We start from the raw sequence: 19,213 nt of genomic DNA on the forward strand, positions 1-19,213 counted from the left end.
ACTGAATCTGGTAATTAAAAATAAATTAATTTCTGCATATAGTTTTGGGGGCAGGCTTTTGGGAAAATAAAATAACTCTATTTTTGTATAAAATTCCTGACTCGGACACATTAATTCCCTGCCTCCACAACAAACTATCTTGGAATTATCTGTAAATTCAAAGTGCATCTATGCTGATTTCAAGGACGTTTACAAATATGACAGGGAAGTTACATGATAGCTAATCCACAAATCATTTAAGGTCAAATTAGATTTGCTAGACTGTATCAGCCCAGATGACCCTCTGAATATCAGTGTTTTTCCATCCAATGGTGCCCCAGAATTTCTGCTCTGACAGATATTATAGTAGGAAAGTCCATCCTTAAAAAAATTGCTAATATCCTCCACCTTGATGGACTAGGGAAGCATATAAGCATTTTTGGGAACATCATTAGGCAATACGCATTTCTCAGTGCTTCTTCACTCCTGCAATAGACCTCACTCTCACATCCATTAAAATAAACACAAGCTCCAAAGAAAAAATCAACTAGTACAAAACAATTAACACATCACTGGAATTACACACTTAAGCAGATTAGCATTGTTGCAAAGAAAAAACGAGGCCTTTAATTCCTCGGAACCAGAAGTAGGTTTAATTATTATTACATTTTTTTGTGAAATGGCATATCTTCTTTCCAAGGTTTAAAAGCCTGCAAGAATAAAGGCTCAGAAATGCTGAGGGCATTTATTCCATGTATTTCACTGAACAATATTGATACAATTCTATTGCTCTGTTATTCTATCTCTCTGTGCTTTAGAATGTGCAAATTCTGCATGTCAAAAAAAATGTGCACACATGATCACATTAAAGATTAAAATACTTCTCAGCAAGATTTGCACACTTAATCAACAGCGCAAATCACTGACTGACCCAGTCACAAAGCAAAGAGAAACAGTTCCTGAAAATTTAGCCCCTGTCATTTCCCAGAGGGAAATCCACCCTGCCTCCTGTGTAACAATCACAATAGGTTTGGTGGCTGAATGTCCCTTTGCAGTGCCACCTGTCTTCTCCTTCAAGCAGGGCTGAAAGTGCTTCTGGAAAAGTACAGAAAGCTGCATTAAACATTGACAATATAGGGGTATTACATTGTAGCCAGCTTATGTTCTTTCACTTGCAAAGTCCTAGAGTCTTTTTACCAAGCCAGTATCAATCTTGTTTGTTATATTGGAGACTTTGATTCTGCTTGTACCAGTATGGAAACAAAACTTTCTCACTCTGGTACAAAAGAAATATTCTGCCTGTGCTGCAATAACTGCTACCTTTGATTAAGGAAAAGCAACATTCCTGCATGCATTCTATTGTGTTATATTATTAGGACATCAAGTAAAATGTTTTGACATCTATTCATGCAAGCCAGCATACTAATTTTGCCTAATTTTACCTACTCATCCAAATTCTCCAATTTTCTTTTGAATGAAAAACTAATTGTCTGAAACCTTTCATACATAAAGCAAACATCAAGTGCTGTGCATGACAGTTCAGGCATGCATATGTATGCTAAGTGTGCGAATCCTGACATTTGTAAAGTCCAAGTTTAGCTGTGAGAATTGAAAGCATGCAACTCTTCAATTTTCTTTGCATATTTTAAGAAAGACCAAAACCAATCCTCTTGAAAAACAGATCTGGAATTCAAGCTATGGCAAATAGAGAAGAAAATTTCCTGCTTTTGCATGTGATATCCAAGCAAATTCTAAACTTGATTATAGCAAAAAATAAAGGCTGATGTGGAATACATTCTTTAAAGAGAAAAAAAAAACACCACAAATGTACAAGTCCTTTGAGGTTTTGATGCACCAAAGCACCTTTTCATCTTGCGATTCCAAATAGCTGTCCATACCAATCACTGTGCAGCTAGTCACAATTCTCTTCTTACACAAACATATTCAAGCAAAATGTTCAGGCATTTGAGAAAAAAAGCCCAGACAAATTCAGACACATTATAACAATATGCATCTGGAATCAACAACTCTGAATCAACAAACTACACTTTCATTGAATCCTGTACCTTGTGATTTCTTCCTTAAGTTTACATGGATCCTCTGCATAGAATTTGATGCCAAAATACAGAGTGTACGGTGGTCCAGCTGAAGGAAAAATATTTGGAGCACAAGTTAGTTGATACAAACTATTGTTTTGAATTCACACTATTTGACTACAAAATGGCTACTAAGAAGTCTATCTTGATATATCATGGAATTTGAAAGTTAAAGAAAAAAAATCTTAAATCCACACATCTAACCTACACTCACAACACATGGGTTAAAAAAAAAGAGAAAAAAAAGGCTTTTAACTGTAATTTTTCTAGTCTTGTGTTTATTAAGTTTATCTGTCCTCTCGGAGTTCTTGCTTGTTATGAAAATTTAATTTTAGATTCCATTGCTAACAACATTTCACCAAGATTACCTTTTCACTGCTTTATCTTGACCTTTAGATATTTTGAACATCTTGGAAAATTTAATTGTGCATAAACTCGATTTCCTGTCCAATAAATGATACTCAATACTAATCTCTTTTATACTTTCACTAATCTTAGAGCAACTGTAATTATGTGCCACTTTAATATTTGGAAAAGCTTTTCTAAGACACCTTTTAAAAGATGGAATTCTGAAATTTTTACAGTTACATTTACTACACATATGCTCCACTTCTGTATTACTATAGGTCTGTAAATTCTTATGTAAAATAATCTTATCATGTTCTTTACAATAAAAATTAATAGATCCTGAATAAGTGATATCTGAAGGGTGACAGTAACAACAGACACTGTTATTAGTAAGAGGCAATAGCTCTACTTTCAGAAGAAAAAAGTAATATAAGTGTTCTACGATATGGTACAATATGATAGAGGTATGTGAAACCATAATATTAATTATATAGATTAAGTATGTCACCATGCATTATTCTAAAATAAAATAATTTTATTTTAATTCAATCTGTTGTGACTAGAATACAAATGTTATACAGGCCATACAGACAGAACACTGCCTCTATCACTTCACAGTCAGGTACAGTCTTTTAAGTTCAAATTAAATACATACTGTTCATCAATTCTTTATGTTCAGCAAGGGTCTTTGTAGGGTCCAGCCAGTACTGTGAGACAGATAGTTACAGAAATTAGTCACTTGACATGGAAAATTAATATAGACCAATTGCAATTCTATATTTATTCTTATATTGATATTTACTAGCTGAGTGACACACTTCAGTCTGCTAATGATGAACTTGTGTCAGCTTCTGATGAGAGAAACATTCTTTGTACAGTTCTAATGTTGTGTCTTCTCTGAGGATGTCTTCCTAAAGGGAAATCTGTCTTGTTAGAGTCATCACATCTCAGGCTTATCACAAGCTGCCTATACCTGATCTACAAAAGCTAGTATACAGATGTGTGACCTTGCTGTTTTCTTCCTGGGAGATAGGCGTAAGCAAGATAACTCCAAATAACATCAACAATCAAGAATGTAAGACAGGACCTACAAGAAAAAGACTGAAGGGGCTTTACTTGTTTTCTGAAAGTCCAAAGAATACAGACTTGTAAGAACATAGTGATCAACTTTTCTTCATGTCCACCAAGTATGAAGAAGTTCACTTAACTAATTTTAGATTTTCAGAAGCAATTTCTAGTAACAGGGGCAGACAACTGAAAACTGGCAGCAAGGTAGGGAAGGCACAGATTCTTCCACTGGACAGTTTGGAAGAATAGTTGGACAAACATGTCAGAGATGATCAAGAAATGCTCAGTATGCTGCAGAGGGATAAACTGTTAAGTGGATTCCCATGCCATTTGATTAACAGAAAATATGCCATATAATTCCTCATTCTGCTACCCCTTTACCAAACTCTGAATAAAAGTTATCTTGCTGTTACTGCTGCTTGCAGACCAGCTTTGTACTTTGCATTATAGTTACACAGGTCAACTACCATCCTGCTCTTGTTACCTCTCCAGCAACTTATTTCTTCCATAGTTTGACATTTCTGTGATTCAGTTTTGGAAGAAAGTGCAGAGGCAGCTGCCAAGACCACTCTTGTTCTCTTTTTCTTCAGTCCTCTTCACTCGTACACTAACTTTTGGGATCAGCTGAGACTGGCATCTCTTAAAAACATTGGAAACAAAAAGGCTACTGAACACAGCTCCTAGAAAGAGCAAATTATGGCAGACTGAATCGAATCCCTTAGTTCTCATACTTTTTTAAAGTCAGAAACTACAAAGGCCAAGGAATAAGAAACTCCTTACCCTTACTCCTGAACTAACCCAATAAAGAATAAAAAGATTAATCAAACATCTCTCCATTTTATCCAGAGAACTTCCCTGGAGTGGAAAAAATAAATAAATCACTACTAAAACTAGTAGCACAAAGAACAGAAGGAAAACACTATGAAATGCTTGAGTGGAAAAATTCAAGCAGCTGATTTTGTAAGCTGTTTTAAACTACTATTAGCATAACAAAACACAAAATCAAATTGCCAACATCTGATTGCTGCTAATCCACCTGAAATAGAAACAGCTCTATGCCCTGTTCTTAGTCATTGTACTTCAAATTCTGGACTGCTTTTTAAGAAGATTTCACATATTTTGAAGGGGGAAAGAATTCACTACCTAGTTTTATTGAACATATCAAATTCAGATGTAAACCTACTTAACCTCAACAGAGGATGAGAAGGAAAGAAAAACTTGTCATACTTGTTCAATCATGCTATTAGAACTCCAAATCAGTGATAATCTGAGGAAGCACAATAGGTTGAAAAAGAGATTTTGCAGTCAACAAGCAGAAAAAAAGGTAAAGTGACTCTGCAGTGCGCATCCTTGTTATAAAGTGGTCACAATGTGGTCTGACCTCTTCTTAAAACTGGCATCACAGTATGAGCAACACACAATGAAGCTAACTTCTTCACCACTCACAGTTTGGTGTTACACTTCAAGAGATCAGAACTACACTGTTTCAAAATCATCTTGAAATCTCTCACAGAATAACTCCTTAAGATCAGCTGAACTGAAATCAGCTTCAGGATATACCACCTTGTAGTCCTTTTTGAAGTTAATTTTACATACATATGTAGATTGATTATTTGTGGGGAAAAAATGTATGTAGATGGATCATAATTCGAGTTTGCAGGTTGAACACAGAGCAGTTATAGACTTCTGGTTGCCACTGCAACCAGAACTCCACTGCCTCTTGTATCCATGTGATTCACTGGCTACACCAAGCAGACTAGGATTGGTTAAGTAATTAAAGACCACATCAAAGCATGGGGGCAGTAAAATTAAGACAGAGCTGCATAGGAACTCTTAACTTTAGCAAGGCTGTACTTGGCCTGCAAGTGAAATTATATCCTGTGTTTGATCTTCTGATGACAATTTCAAAGCTGAGGGAGAGTGGCAAAGTTTAGATGGAAAACACCAAGCTCAGATTCAGAGGGAATCTGAAAGAGAGAGAATAAAACCTGGTTATCTGTACTGCTAAAGATTTCCTTTCTTTTCCCACAACCGAGCTGGCATTCTCAACCTCATAAGTGAGAAATTACTGCTAGTGAAAACAAGTATTGGCTGGCATGAAGAAATACATTTTTCTCAGGGTACACTGAGCCTTGAGATCCGCCTGTGAACATAGGTGAAGTTAAACATTGTATCTCACAGTGGTCTTTTCTGTCTTCTCATTTCTCCAGCAAGTATATAGCATTTTGACAATGCCAAAAACTCATGTTTAAAATCACTCTGCAGCTATTTATCATTTCTAGGGCTGCCAAGGTTTTCCTGAAGAATGCAATGATTGGGAGAAAGAAAGAGATATCTCTAAGACTTTATTTGTGAGTAAAAGATGAATGGTATTTCATGGATAACGAAAAAGCATATTTCAAGGCAACATTAGATAATAAAGATGAGAACATTTATAAAACCAAGAACAGAAACAATAGAGCACTATAAGCATATATATGCATACATATATATAATAATGTGTATAAGATACGTGTTTATGTCTGCATATATTGTTTCATATAGTTATAATTTTGAGCTCTAAGTGCCAAGACAAACGGAACAAAACAGAACAGTGTCTTATTACTCCAATACACTTGCACAGCAGGTGCTGACAACAAACCCTGCAGCTGTGAACGCCAAAGTAGCTTCAACCTGAAACCTCACTCTTCATCCCTCTGGCAGCCAGCATGTCATTTCTCAGTGACTTCCAACCTATATCTCTCTTGCACAAACAGCAAGGGTCATATGACTTATGAACCACTACTGCAGAAGACTGTGGAGTCCTCAGCATATAACTATCCAACTGCAGGGGACAAATTCAGTAAATCTGAAAGATGAATTTAACATTTACAGTATCACAATATCACAGTATCACAGTATCACCAAGGTTGGAAGAGACCTCATAGATCATCAAGTCCAACCCTTTACCACAGAGCTCAAGGCTAGACCATGGCACCAAGTGCCACGTCCAATCTTGCCTTGAACAGCTCCAGGGACAGCGACTCCACCACCTCCCTGGGCAGCCCATGCCAGTATCCAGTCACTCTCTCAGTGAAGAACTTTCTCCTCACCACAAGCCTAAATTTCCCCTGGCATAGCTTGAGGCTGTGTCCTCTTGTTCTGGTGCTGGCCATCTGAGAGAAGAGAGCAACTTCCTCCTGGCCACAACCTCCCCTTAGGTAGTTGTAGACAACAATAAGGTCTCCCCTGAGCCTCCTCTTCTCCAGGCTAAACAATCCCAGCTCCCTCAGCCTCTCCGCTTAAGGCTTGTGCTCAAGGCCTCTCACTAGCCTCGTCATCCTTCTCTGGACACACTCAAGCATCTCAATGTCCCTCCTAAACTGGGGGGACCAGAAATGATCTAACCAGTGCAGAGTCCAGGGGCAGAATGACCTCCCTGCTCCTGCTGACCACACCATTCCTGATGCAGGCCAGGATGCCACTGGCTCTCTTGGCCACCTGGGCACACTGTTGGCTCATGTTCAGGCGGGTATCGATCAGCATCCCCAGATTCCTCTCTGTTTGGCTGCTCTCCAGCCACTCTGACCCCAGACTGTATCTCTGCATGGGGTTGTTGTGGCCAAAGTGCAGCACCCAGCACTTCGAGCTATTGAATGCCATCCCATTGGACTCTGCCCATCTGTCCAGGTGGTCAAGGTCCTGCTGCAGAGCCCTTCTGCCCTCCAACCCAGCCACATCTGCCCCCAGCTTAGTGTCATCTGCAAACTTGCTGATGACTGACTCCACGCCCTCATCCAGATCATCTATGAAGGTGTTAACGAGGATGGGGCCCAGCACTGATCCTTGAGGGACACCGCTAGTGACCGTCTGCCAGGTGGATGTGGCACCATTCACCACCACTCTCTGGGTCCGGCCCTCCAGCCAGTTCCTAACCCAGCACAGAGTGTTACCATCCAAGCCGTGGGCTGACAGCTTAGCCAGCAGTTTGCTGTGGGGGACAGTGTCAAAGGCTTTGCTGAAGTCCAGATAGACCACATCCACAGACCTCCCCACATCCACCAAGCGGGTCACCTGATCATAGAAGGAGATCAGGTTGGAGAGGCAGGATCTGCCCTTCCTAAATCCATGTTGGCTGGACCTGAGCCCTTGGCCATCCCTCAGGTGCGCAGTTATTGCCCCCAAGATAACCTGCTCCATCAGTTTCCCTGGCACTGAGGTCAGGCTGACAGGTATGTAGTTTCCGGGTTCCTCCATCTGACCCTTCTTGTGAATGGGGATCATGTTGGCCAGTTTCCAGTCTCCTGGGATCTCTCCGGTGAGCCAGAATTGCTGGAAAATGATAGAGAGTGACTTGGGCAGCTCACCTGCCAGCTCTCTCAGCACCCTAGGATGGATCCCATCTGGTCTCATGGACTTGTGTGTATCCAGGTGGCTCAGCAGGTTCTGAACTAATTCCTCGTGAATTTCCAGGGCAACACAACGCTCGCCGACCCCATCTGCCAGTTCAAGAGGCCACTTGCCCTGAAATCCTCCCTCCTTACTGTTGAAAATTGAGGCGAAGAAGGCATTCAGGACCTCAGCCTTTTCCTCGTCACCATATGACATAGGGGAATAAAATATTTCTAAATAGTCCTAACCAATGTAACTATTCAATTACAAAAGTGATGGGTACTAGTTTATTAATTATTATTTACAAAGTTCATATAGAATTAGTTGAACTTATTTTTTTTTATTTACTGAGACTGGTTAAAATGTGGAATGTTATTAAAGAAAATAATTCCCTTATAATTTTTAGGTAAAAATATTCTGGTGGGGAATGCTGTTTTAAAGTAGAGCATATCTAAGAATAGAAGGGTTTGTCCCTTGTACTTTTACATATGTAAGTAAATTTTTTTTTTTACTTTTTTTACAAAAGTCCTTTGTACTTTCACAAATGCGGCTCCCATATGAGACAAATGTATAAGCAGCATGTATACAAGTTCCATGCAGTATTTCATATTTAGCATTTTAAATGACTGCAAACATTTTTTTCCACTAAACTGGGATCTTTGTTCCTTTTATCTGAGTAGAGTTAAACCTGGGTCAAATTCCATACATCTCTGAAAAAAATATTAACTAGGTTGAAATGTTTGCTGTGCCATCAATCAATGAAGCGTCTGGTGGAGGAAAAAAAATACCATCAACTTCAAACTACATCTTGGGATGTCTTGATGGGATTCTTATGAAGTTGTCACACATGGCTATTTTAAAAAATAATTTTAATATATCATGCTTGTGACAAGTGCCATATCCTTACAAAACCAAAAACCCAAACAAAATCAAAATACAATCTAAGTACAGTTCTGTTTTTCTAGTATCTTGAGATCAAAATATACATTATGTAACAATAACACCCTATAGAACAGACATTTTTAATTGTAAACAAACCTTTTGGTAAAACCATGCCCTTTTTTCTACAGTTGTCACATACAGCCTGTCAATCTTCTACTCCAATCAACTTGGTACAGCAACCTGGCAATCTCAGCATGCTGCACTTACTCTATTAATCACACTAGTTGGATCAAGAAACAACTTTCTGACACAAGTTTGCACTGCAGGGATATGCAGTTCATGACATAGGCTGAACTATGTTCAGCTTTGCCACAGGCAACACTGCAGACCAGCTACTCACAGTAGAAAGATCTACTTCACAAGCAACTAAGATCTGCACCTCCCTTCTGTCACGTGCTTTCTGGGCTATGTAGCTGCCAAATATGTTGCCATGGGCTACCTTCCAACTGTTGTGTTCTCAACTCTGTACGTTCAAAACAGAGCTTCCTCATAGCAGCAGAGAAAAAACATACACTGCAGAGTGGATGTATGGTACAAAGACAGAACTCTGCCCATATCACGTCACCTGCAGAACCTGGTGCATACTATGTATGAACACATGGTCACACAGCACTGCACCTGAACTAACTGGGGTTGAGTTAATGAGCTTGGCTGTGATGCTTAGTTAACATGGTGATGTGGCTTTCTGTATTGGTATTTTTTCACTTAGTGCCATAAGAAGAGTATCACTATGCTGTACATTGAGAATATAGTAGCTCAGAGTAGCATTATATCAGATTAGTATTTTATCAGACAAGAAAAGAAGGATATTTGAATCACAGCCTGCTGCACAATGCAGCTTTAGGTTAAGCAGGCTCAGCATGAGAGCTCAGCTGGGAATGGTGAAGGGGCAATCTGACCAATGTGAGATTGCAAAGTGCAGCAAGGTTTCTGGAAGTAAGGAAAAGAAATTTTGATTAACATCCTTTTAGTTCAAATTATTTCCGTTGTCTAGTTTTCTTCAGTAACACAGTTCCAAGGTTTTTTTTGTAACAGACGCTCTAATAGTATGACTCTTCAGCACGCTTTTGTGATTTGACAAGTGAATATCTTTGGGCTTCAAAAGTACCCTTTCCCTCACCAAATTCTGCTCAGCTTTTCCTGAGATATTATGTGTTAAAAGTGCTATTTCCATGCATGAACAGTAATTAGCACAACTATTCTAAGGCACGCTGGGGATGCCAAAATGCCGTAGCAAAAGGACTATGTAAGGAGCACTTCAGAGCTGCAGCACAGTAGAACCAAAAGTGAGATGGGTGGAAAACCCACATGGCCCTCTGAATACTGACTTGCCCAGCATTTGTCCCCTCTTCCAAAGACAGGTGCCTCACTGGGCCGCTGTTTCCTCCAGATACCAAACACACTAGAAGACAGGACAGTTTCTCAAGCCATCTTCAGCTTCTGCGACAGAGATTCTGGCAATGGCTCATCTGAAAATACCAGATGGGGCACAATCTGGTAAAGGGCTGATAATGAAGTAGAGATTCAGTGGCACTCAACAAAAAGCAGTTTTCAAATACTTTTTAAAGAATTTGCACTGAAAAAAAGGTACTTGCATTTTACTACATTAAAAATCATCATGTAGTTTGTCAGCCAAAATAGTCAGCAGTTAGCAAACATTTCTGACAACCTACAGCATTAGTTTAACCCATCTGTTCAATCTGATTTAGCTTTATATTACAATATTTTGCCATGACAGCTCAGGAACAAAGTCCATAGCACAGACTGAGTCAAGTCTGAATGGCAGCATCTACAGGGCAAGTCAGGTGCACTTCATAACCCAGTGTTGTGGTCTCTAGTTGTACTCTCTGGCTGCTTCTCAGCCATCTGTACTCTCTTTATATATCTGTGATTTCCCTGCAAAGAAAATGTGCAGGCAGGAGGAGATGCACAGCACTTTGGCCAGGGGGCTGGAACAGAGGCAGGTGACAGAGACATCTGCCCATAAGTGTAGAGGTTAGAGAAAACACAGGCCAGCATACCTCAGAGAGTAGCTGAGTTCCACGTCTGTGCTACTGCAAAGTGCACCTCCATGACATGACTGATGCTATTGCAAAAGCAGGCAAACAAAGCAACTGGGATGAATGCCTTCTAATCAACGTTAAGACTAAGAAGCATGGTGGCTTCCTGACCTTCAGCTAGCCAGAGAACGAAGACAAAAGCTAACACTAAATTTACACCACTAGAGAATTACATAAGAGAAAAAGGCAAAAGTGCTGTAGTTGTATTTGGAGAGTTAATGGGGTTGTGGCATACAGCTCATGCACACTACCATATTGTAAAATGTACTACCATAAAATTAGATCATCTAGTCTGTTAACAGGATGCATTGTAAAATGTCTTTGTATGTTAAATCTTTCACAGAAGAGACATAATGTGCTCTTATTTTCATAATATGGCATTAAGACATTAAATCATTAAATATATAGTGTGTATGCATCTGGAAATGCTCACAGTAATAGCCATTTCCACTTTATTTGCCTCTTTAAGAAAAAAGAGAAACGTTTTTGAGAGCAAAAAATACCTACCTGCTCTTCCATTACATCTCAATTTCCTGATAAAATAAAAAATACTGGTTTTAACACTCTATATTTAGTTCACAGCTGAATCTGACTTTTGTCCCCTTCAACTGAAGCATCCTGAGAAGCTTATCAAGGAACTGAATTCCCAAATATCTAGACTGACCCAGAAAGAAAGATGTAGAGAGTAGAGCAGACTGTAAATTCCAGCAATTGATAGTCTTCTGTTAATATTGTTCTAGCTTCAGTCTCTGTGCAGTCAGCTTCTGCTTAATAAAATAAATTGGCCAATATTTAGTCAATTCAATAATTCAGTTTTAGATGAGCCAAGACACCTCTTGAGGTCAGGATGTGTGCGGCACTCTCAGTGCAGAACAGTGACTTCAAAAGCATAACTGCTTGGTATAATTTAACCACAGCCCAGGCATTATTTTCTTTATAAAATCAAGGTAATATGAAGACTATTCTGTGCATACGGTGATGGTCCCAGCTGCTAAGCATCTCTTGCTCCTCACCTCTCACTGCAGTAATCTTGCACAGACCATTTTGAGGGGAGAGTCCAGAAGCACTACCTTAAACTACTGCCTGCTTTGGCTATTTAGTACTGCAATGCCCTGTGTAAAAAGCTCTCAGACATCTGACAAATTCCTGTCAACAAGGCTCAAGAAACCATGAGTTCAAGGACATAGGGATGGTGTTATAGGGAAAGGGAAATAAATTAACGCAGGATTGTATTTTTCCAAAATTAATATTGTTTATTAATTTTGATATTAAGAACTCTCACCACCCCAGACCACTAATTTTAATAATATTCATATTCAGATTCTTGCACTAATTTTAATAATATTCATATTCAGGTTATGTTACAGATAATAACCAGATCTAGTAATAACCAGCAAAATACATACAAGCATTAACTGAACTGGAAGAGAAGATTCCTGCAGTCTAACATCACTTGCAGTCAATATACCGCATGCCCACTAGATGGACTCAAGGAGCTCTTTCTGCTTATGGCAGAAGGCAATGGAGAGTTAGAAGGAGGCTTTTAAGTATTAACTCACAAAATTATTATTACACGACTCGTGGGGCTAGCCACAGTCCCAGACAGTACTCAAATACTTCAGGGAGTTCAGTCTTGTCGGCCACTGAGACTTGATTCTTCCCAGGCTTCTGTGTATCTCCAGGACTTTCTAGTCTTAGCAGGAGACTTTCAGGTGCAAGCAGGATGTCTTGTGATGTGCAGTCTCAGCATGATGTCACACTGGCCATACAGGCCAATCACGTGAGGCACTGAGTCTGTTCCTGGTAAACTCCTAACAGTGGAGTTTCCAGGCAAACAATAATGCAGTAGACAACAGCAGGCACAAACAGAACAGCAGAGCACAGCAGAGCACACTGCGTTTGTCCTGGAGTCCTGTACCCCTAAATTCCTCTCCTGCCCGGACTTCGGGGGGAAAGGGGAAAAGCCGCCTGGTTTCCCCCCCCCCTCGCCTGCCCTGCAGCCGAGAAGGGGGCGGCGACTGCCCCGTGAGTTCCCGCGCTGGAGCCAGGCTGGGATTGGCCGTGCACTTTCGCGCCTAAAGTGTGGTAACTCTGCCCTTTGTCTAGCCAAGGTTATAAATATTGGGGGTCTTCCCGCCTTTGGGGGGTTCCCGCTTTGGATTTTGCGTGTGCCTGGACGAGTTCACTCACTCTCCTGTGCCTGGACTGCAGAGAGATAAAGGACTTGCTTTGGTGTTAGGCACACACCTTTGTCTGCCTAACGACCCTTAACGACTCCTGCAGCCGCTGGAGGAGGAAGACAGACCGCACGAGCCAGCCTGAGTGAGTTATTTGGCTTAGCTTAATTTAGTAAGAAACCGCTATTAATTAATAGCTGAGTCCTTTTCCAAAAACTGACTTCCAAATATATATAGTCAGATTATTAATGGTATCCTCGTAGAATTCTCATGCAACTCAACCTGTTTATCAAACGAAATTAATCTTTGTATATATAGTTGTGGGGGCGGGTTTTGTAAAAATAAAAAATATCTATTTTTGATAAATTTTCGACTCGGCCACGAATTATTACTGCCCTCCGCAACAGCGTTTTCCCATATTATCTCTTTAATCAATGTGGGCTGAGATTAATTGCCCTTTGGACACAGAACAGCCAATCAGAATGGCAGTTAGCCAAGCCTGACCATATAACGTAAAGCCATAGGCTTGCTTTACCCAAATTTGGGAAAAAAACAGACCTTACACAAGACAGGCACAAGCTAAGTGTGTATACCTTGTTTACCAAAGAAGAAAAACATGCCTGGGCAAGCCAGGACATGTATAGGCCTATTTTGGGCCCATCAGGCCTACCATGACACATGGTTCAGACAGACTGAAAATGTCATTGTCAACACCCTGACTCTAAGGGCAGTGATCCAGTGGATAAGCATCCACCATGCCAACCATATGTCAAACTCTGAAACAGGTGTTCAGCAAGTGGTCCAAGCAATGCCATCTGTGACATGCTTAGGGATGTTGCTAGCCAGACACAATAAGGCCAAGCAAAGCCAGACAGAATAATTCATCCAACACTAGTTTCAGGACACAGAATTAAAAGGGCAAAAATACTAATAATAGTTTCATATAATGATTTTATACTATTTCTATGTTCTTTAGTTTTCAACAACATTCAGCATTTGATTTGGTTCCTAGATAAGATATTCATGGCTGTTTCAAGACATTAATGCAAACACAGAAAAAATATTACTGGAAACCTGACCCAGGAAATAGTGAAAGCTATATGAAACTAATGAAAATATTCCAGCTTAATGATCTACAGAGTACATTTTACATATGGAAAATCCAATTTGGCTTGTCTTTTACTCACCGTTTGATGATTTCGGTCACAGTAGCGCAGTCCAAAGTAATCTATCTCTACTAGGTTTAAGTGATGAAATACGTAGCCCAGGACAACTGACCCTTTCGTTGACTTCTGTGGGAAAGAATTTACAGACTCTTTTCACAAAGATTCTCTGCCTTTGTCAGCAATGTGCAATGACATGCAAGCATTCAGTTACCTTTGCCCAAAGAGAAAAAAAAGCAAGGCAGTATCCAGTGCCTTCAACAAAAATTTCATCTGTACAGAGTAAGTATTGTAAAGGGTTAACCCTTCTGGGGGAGTGGCCATGAACCTGACCCCAGATCCTCCTGGCTCCTCCCCAGGGGTGTGTATGAACCTGGCCTCAAGTGTAGTGGTTAGCCCACTTCCACTTCCTGTCTAGCGCCCTATAAAAACAGAGGCATTTCCTATCAATATGGTTGTATATATAAATATACACAAAAATATATACATATATATACACAAAAATCTACACATATATATATATGTATCTTGTTTTTCCTTTTCTATACCTCTTTGTAACTCCCCTACCTCAAATACCTTTTATTTATTGTTAAAGTTTTCTCTTTTAACTTCTATATCAAAATGAAACTATTTATTTATGTGTGTTTTATCTTTTCTTTTCTACATCTAATTCCTTTCTTTCCAAAAGTGGGGAGAGGAGAAGGCATCCTATAATTGTATTGGTTCTGTTAGCCATATATATTTTGAGTCTCTGGGAAATTTAAACTAGAACCAAGCTACATATTTTGTCTTCACACACCTTTAATGAATCATTCTGTAAATCATATTAGGTAGCTGGCAGTTAATAGTTAAAAATACAAAATGAAAATAAAATAAATTAACAAGTGTACTTGTATAAGCATGATGCTGGTGGACTTGGCAATTTTATAGAAAATTTCTGTTCTCTGATTAAAATTTTCATCCCCATGACATACTTAAATTCTAAATCTATAATCTTCCTTCCAGTACAAGCTTGTCATTCATACTCTGACACTAAAGATGAGGAGGTGAAACTTTGCCCTAATAGCTAAACAGACTCCACAACAGCCCTGGGCAGCCTGTTCCAGTGTCCTGTCACCGTCACAGTGCCTCCGTTTCCAGTCCTCCCTCATAAGGAAGATATTCCACACCCTTAATCATCCTTGTGGCTCTGCGCTAGATTCTTTCAAGAAATTCCCTGTCCTCCTTGAATTGAGGGGCAAAAAACTGGACAAAATATTCCAGAAGCAGCCTCACCAGGATGGAGGGGGAGAACCTCCCTCAACCTACTAACCACACGCCTTTTAATACAGCCCAGGATGGCATTGGCCTTCTTGGCTACAGAAGCACATTGCTGGCTTACAGTCCATCCACTAGGACTCCCAGATCCTTCTCCCCTTCTGCTCTCCAACAGATCAGTCCCAAACTTATACTGATATCTGAGGTTGTTCTTCCCCATATGCAAGATTCTACACTTGCCCTTGTTGAAATGCATAAAATTTCTCCCTGCCCAACCTTCCAGTCTGTCTTAAGTCTCACTGAATGTCATCACAAGTGTCAGCCACTCCACCCAGTTTGGTGTCATGAGCAAACCAGCTAACAGTGCAGTCTGTTCCCTCATCCAGGCTGTGGAATAGTATTGGTCCCAGTATCAACTCCTGAAGAAGTCCACTAAATACAAGCCTACAACCAGACTCCATCCCACTGACCACAGTTCTCTGACTTCTTTGCCTCAACCAGTTCAAAATCCACCTTACTATCCAATCACCCAGACCATAATGCCTCAATTTAACTGCAAGGATGCTGTGGGAAATGGTGTCAAATGCTTTACTGAAATGAAGATAAACCACATCCACAGCTCTACCACCATCTATCCACCTGGTTATGTCCTCATAAAAGGCTGTTAAGGTTGGTCAAATGTGACTTCCCCTTCGTAAAACCACACTGACTGCTCCTAAAGAACATCTTGTCCTTGATATGCTTAAGGATAGCACCAAGAATTATGTTGCTTCATTACCTTTCTGGGGATGGAGGTGAGGATGACTGGTGTATAGTTATCTAGATCTTCCTTCCTACCATTTTTCAAGATTGATGTTTGCCTTCCTCCAGTCCCTCAGCACCTCTACTATCCATGATGACTTTTTCTGAAAGACCACGGAGAGTGCTTTGGCAATGACTTCCATGAGCTCACTCAGCGTCCGTGGGTGCATGCCACCAGGATGCACTGATTTATGGATGTTCAGATTACTTAGCTGTTCCCTAACCCAGTCCTCATCAAACAAGGAAAGCTCCTCTGTCATGTCTTCATGTGGGACCTCACATGTCTGGGGTTCCTGAGGACAGTCACCAGCAGTATAAATTGAGGCAAACGAGGCATTTAGTAACTCTGCCTTCTTTGTATCTTCTGTCACCAAGGCACCCACCTCATTCAGTAATGGGCCTACAGTGTCTCCAGTGTTAATTTTTCCTGCAATGTATTTGAAGCAGCCCTCTCTGTTTTCCTTGACCTCCCTTGTGAGGTTGAATTCCAGGGAGGCCTTATCCTTCATAATTGCCTCCCTACACCCTCTGACCAAAGTCTCATACTCCTCCCAGGTGGCCAGTCCCATCCTTCCATGATTTGTAGACTCTGTTCTTCCACTTGAATTTACTCAGCAGTTCCCTACTTAATCATGCTGGGCTTCCTTTCTAGACTTCCCACTTGCTGGAATTCTCTGATCTTGAGTTTGGAAGAAGTGGTCCTTGAATATTAATCAATTTATCATGGCCCATTTGCCTTCTAGTACCCTGTCCCATGAGATTTCCCCTACCAGTTGCCTAAAAAGGCCAAAGTTGGCCCTGCTGAAGTCCAAGGTTTGTGCTCCTGCTTGGTATTCTATTCCTACCACACAAGATCATGAACTCCACCATCTCATGATTGCTACAGCTAAGGCTGCCCTCAACCTTCACCTCTTCAATCAGACCCCTCTTGTTAGTATCAGGTCTAGTAGCACTCCTCTCCTAGTTGACTCACCCAACATTTGCATCAAGAAGTTACCATGAACGCAATGGAATGCAGCTGGCTGAGTAAACCATCCAGCAAATATTCGGGTAGTTGAAATTCCCTATGAGAACCAGGGCCTGTGATTGGAAGGCTGCTGTCAGTTGCCTGTAGAAGGCCTCACAAACTTCCTCATCCGGATCAGGTGGTCTGTAATAAACACCCACAACAGTATCACCCATGCTGGCCTGTCCCTTAATTATCACCCCAAAACTCTCAACTCACCTCACATCTATGCCTGGACAGAACTCAATATATTCTGGTTGCTCCCTCACATAAAGAGCAACTCCATCACCTTTGTTGACCTGTGATTCAATTACCGCATTCCAGTCCTTTGAGTTGTCCCACCATGTCCCTGTAACTGCCACCAGACCATAATCCTTTGTCTGCACATGGCTTTCTAACTCCTCCCGTTTATTCTCCATGCTGTGTGTGTTGGTGTACTGGCATTTCAGGGAGCAAGCTGAGCACGTCGATTCTACCTTGGCAGGGTGGGAGGTCTTCTGGTCTTCATTAATACTAAAGCACTGTCCCATTGGTGCAAACGTGGCAACAACCCCATCCTCTTTTGATTCTAGTTTAAAACTCCATGAACAAGCAAACCACCACACTACAGAATGCAGCTTCCTCCACACCTGTCTGGAAGATCAGTAAAGGATAGCAGTCTGGTGACTGCACCGTGTTGGGGAGTTCTCTAGTGATATCTCTGATTTGGGCTCAAATGACAAGCCTCCCTACAATGAGGACCAACCCTGCATATCAGGCCCTCTCTTCCTGTCAGAAGCAAGACCCCAAAACCCAGAACTCTTTTCTTGTGAATGAGGTTGCTATGTGCACTTGACCCTTGCCATAGCCATAAACGTGCCACAACTCACCCTCTTCATTTAAGCCTCTGTCTTCCACCTGACAGGTGTAGGATAGAGGACCCTCTCCATCCTGGTTCTCAACTTCCAGTGCTCCATGTCTGTTGTGTAAGGATAATTGGGAAGGTAAGGGAGGCCAGGAAGGGGATTGCCTGCCTTCCCGAGCAGGGACCTGTATTCATTCCCCACCTTTTCTTAGGCCACTTCCTCCTGCTTGGTGACATAAAGGGAGGGGAATCTTGGATTCTTGAAGAGTGTCCATGTGCCACCTTTGCATACTATGATTCCACAAATCTATTTCATTCTTGCATTCTCTGATTCTTCTCAACCTTTCCACCTCCTCCTTCAGTTCCACCACCGGACTCAGCAACCCACTGATCTGATCACATGGCAGACATGTGGTTTCAGTGCCTCCTATCCAAACAATTGCCAGGAGAAGGCAGTCCCTGCAGCTGGACCCCCGCACTTCCACATTTTTGCACAGGTGCTCAGTCTGAGTTGCAGCATTCTTCCTGGCACTGCTTTTAGCAGTGTTATAACCATGTCAGGTCCCCTTCTGGGAGTTCTTTCCTCAGGCTTCACTCATTCCAGAGAACCTACAAGCTGTAGACAGATGCAGCACCCCCTGGGCACTCGCAAGCCCTGTGCGCTGTGAGTCACTGCCCTCCCTAAGTCTTCTTGTAGTCTGATGGCGTGATCAACAATGGGTGGGTGCTGCCCATGCTACCTCAGCAGCTGGCTCACAACCTGCAAGTCCCCTGCACAGGGTTAGTGCTTTTCCTGGCATAAAAAAAGCCTCTCCAAGAGCTGGTCTTGCTTCAGATCCCTTCCCCAGTGCAGTCTTACCTGCCCTGAAGCTGGTCTCCACAGCTAATTTCAGATAGCTTTGTATTCTCCAAGCAAGCCACAACAAGGTACACCTCTTTGGTAGTGTGGGAATTGTATAGTCATGCTATTCACCATACTTACTATATATGTTTAATCCAGATGTTTTTGAAATGTTCTCAGTGTTTAACATTCTAAAGCCTTTACATAGGTCAGTTACACTAAGCAACTGTAATTATATAGTCACTCAGCATGTACAGTGG

The 19,213-nt window shown here is 41.1% G+C and overlaps 1 protein-coding gene across 1 annotated transcript in view; it reads right to left on the reverse strand.

Annotated features, from left to right (window-relative positions):
- Positions 1-19,213, reverse strand: part of EPB41L4A (erythrocyte membrane protein band 4.1 like 4A) — a 202,396-nt gene that overhangs the window by 117,659 nt on the left and 65,524 nt on the right. The window contains 3 exon segments of the mRNA XM_064140738.1: positions 2,046-2,124; positions 3,079-3,130; positions 14,229-14,333. Of these exon segments, the coding sequence (XP_063996808.1) occupies positions 2,046-2,124; positions 3,079-3,130; positions 14,229-14,333 (236 nt within the window).

Source organism: Pogoniulus pusillus, chromosome Z (assembly GCF_015220805.1).
Source record: "Pogoniulus pusillus isolate bPogPus1 chromosome Z, bPogPus1.pri, whole genome shotgun sequence".
Taxonomy (NCBI): domain Eukaryota; kingdom Metazoa; phylum Chordata; class Aves; order Piciformes; family Lybiidae; genus Pogoniulus; species Pogoniulus pusillus.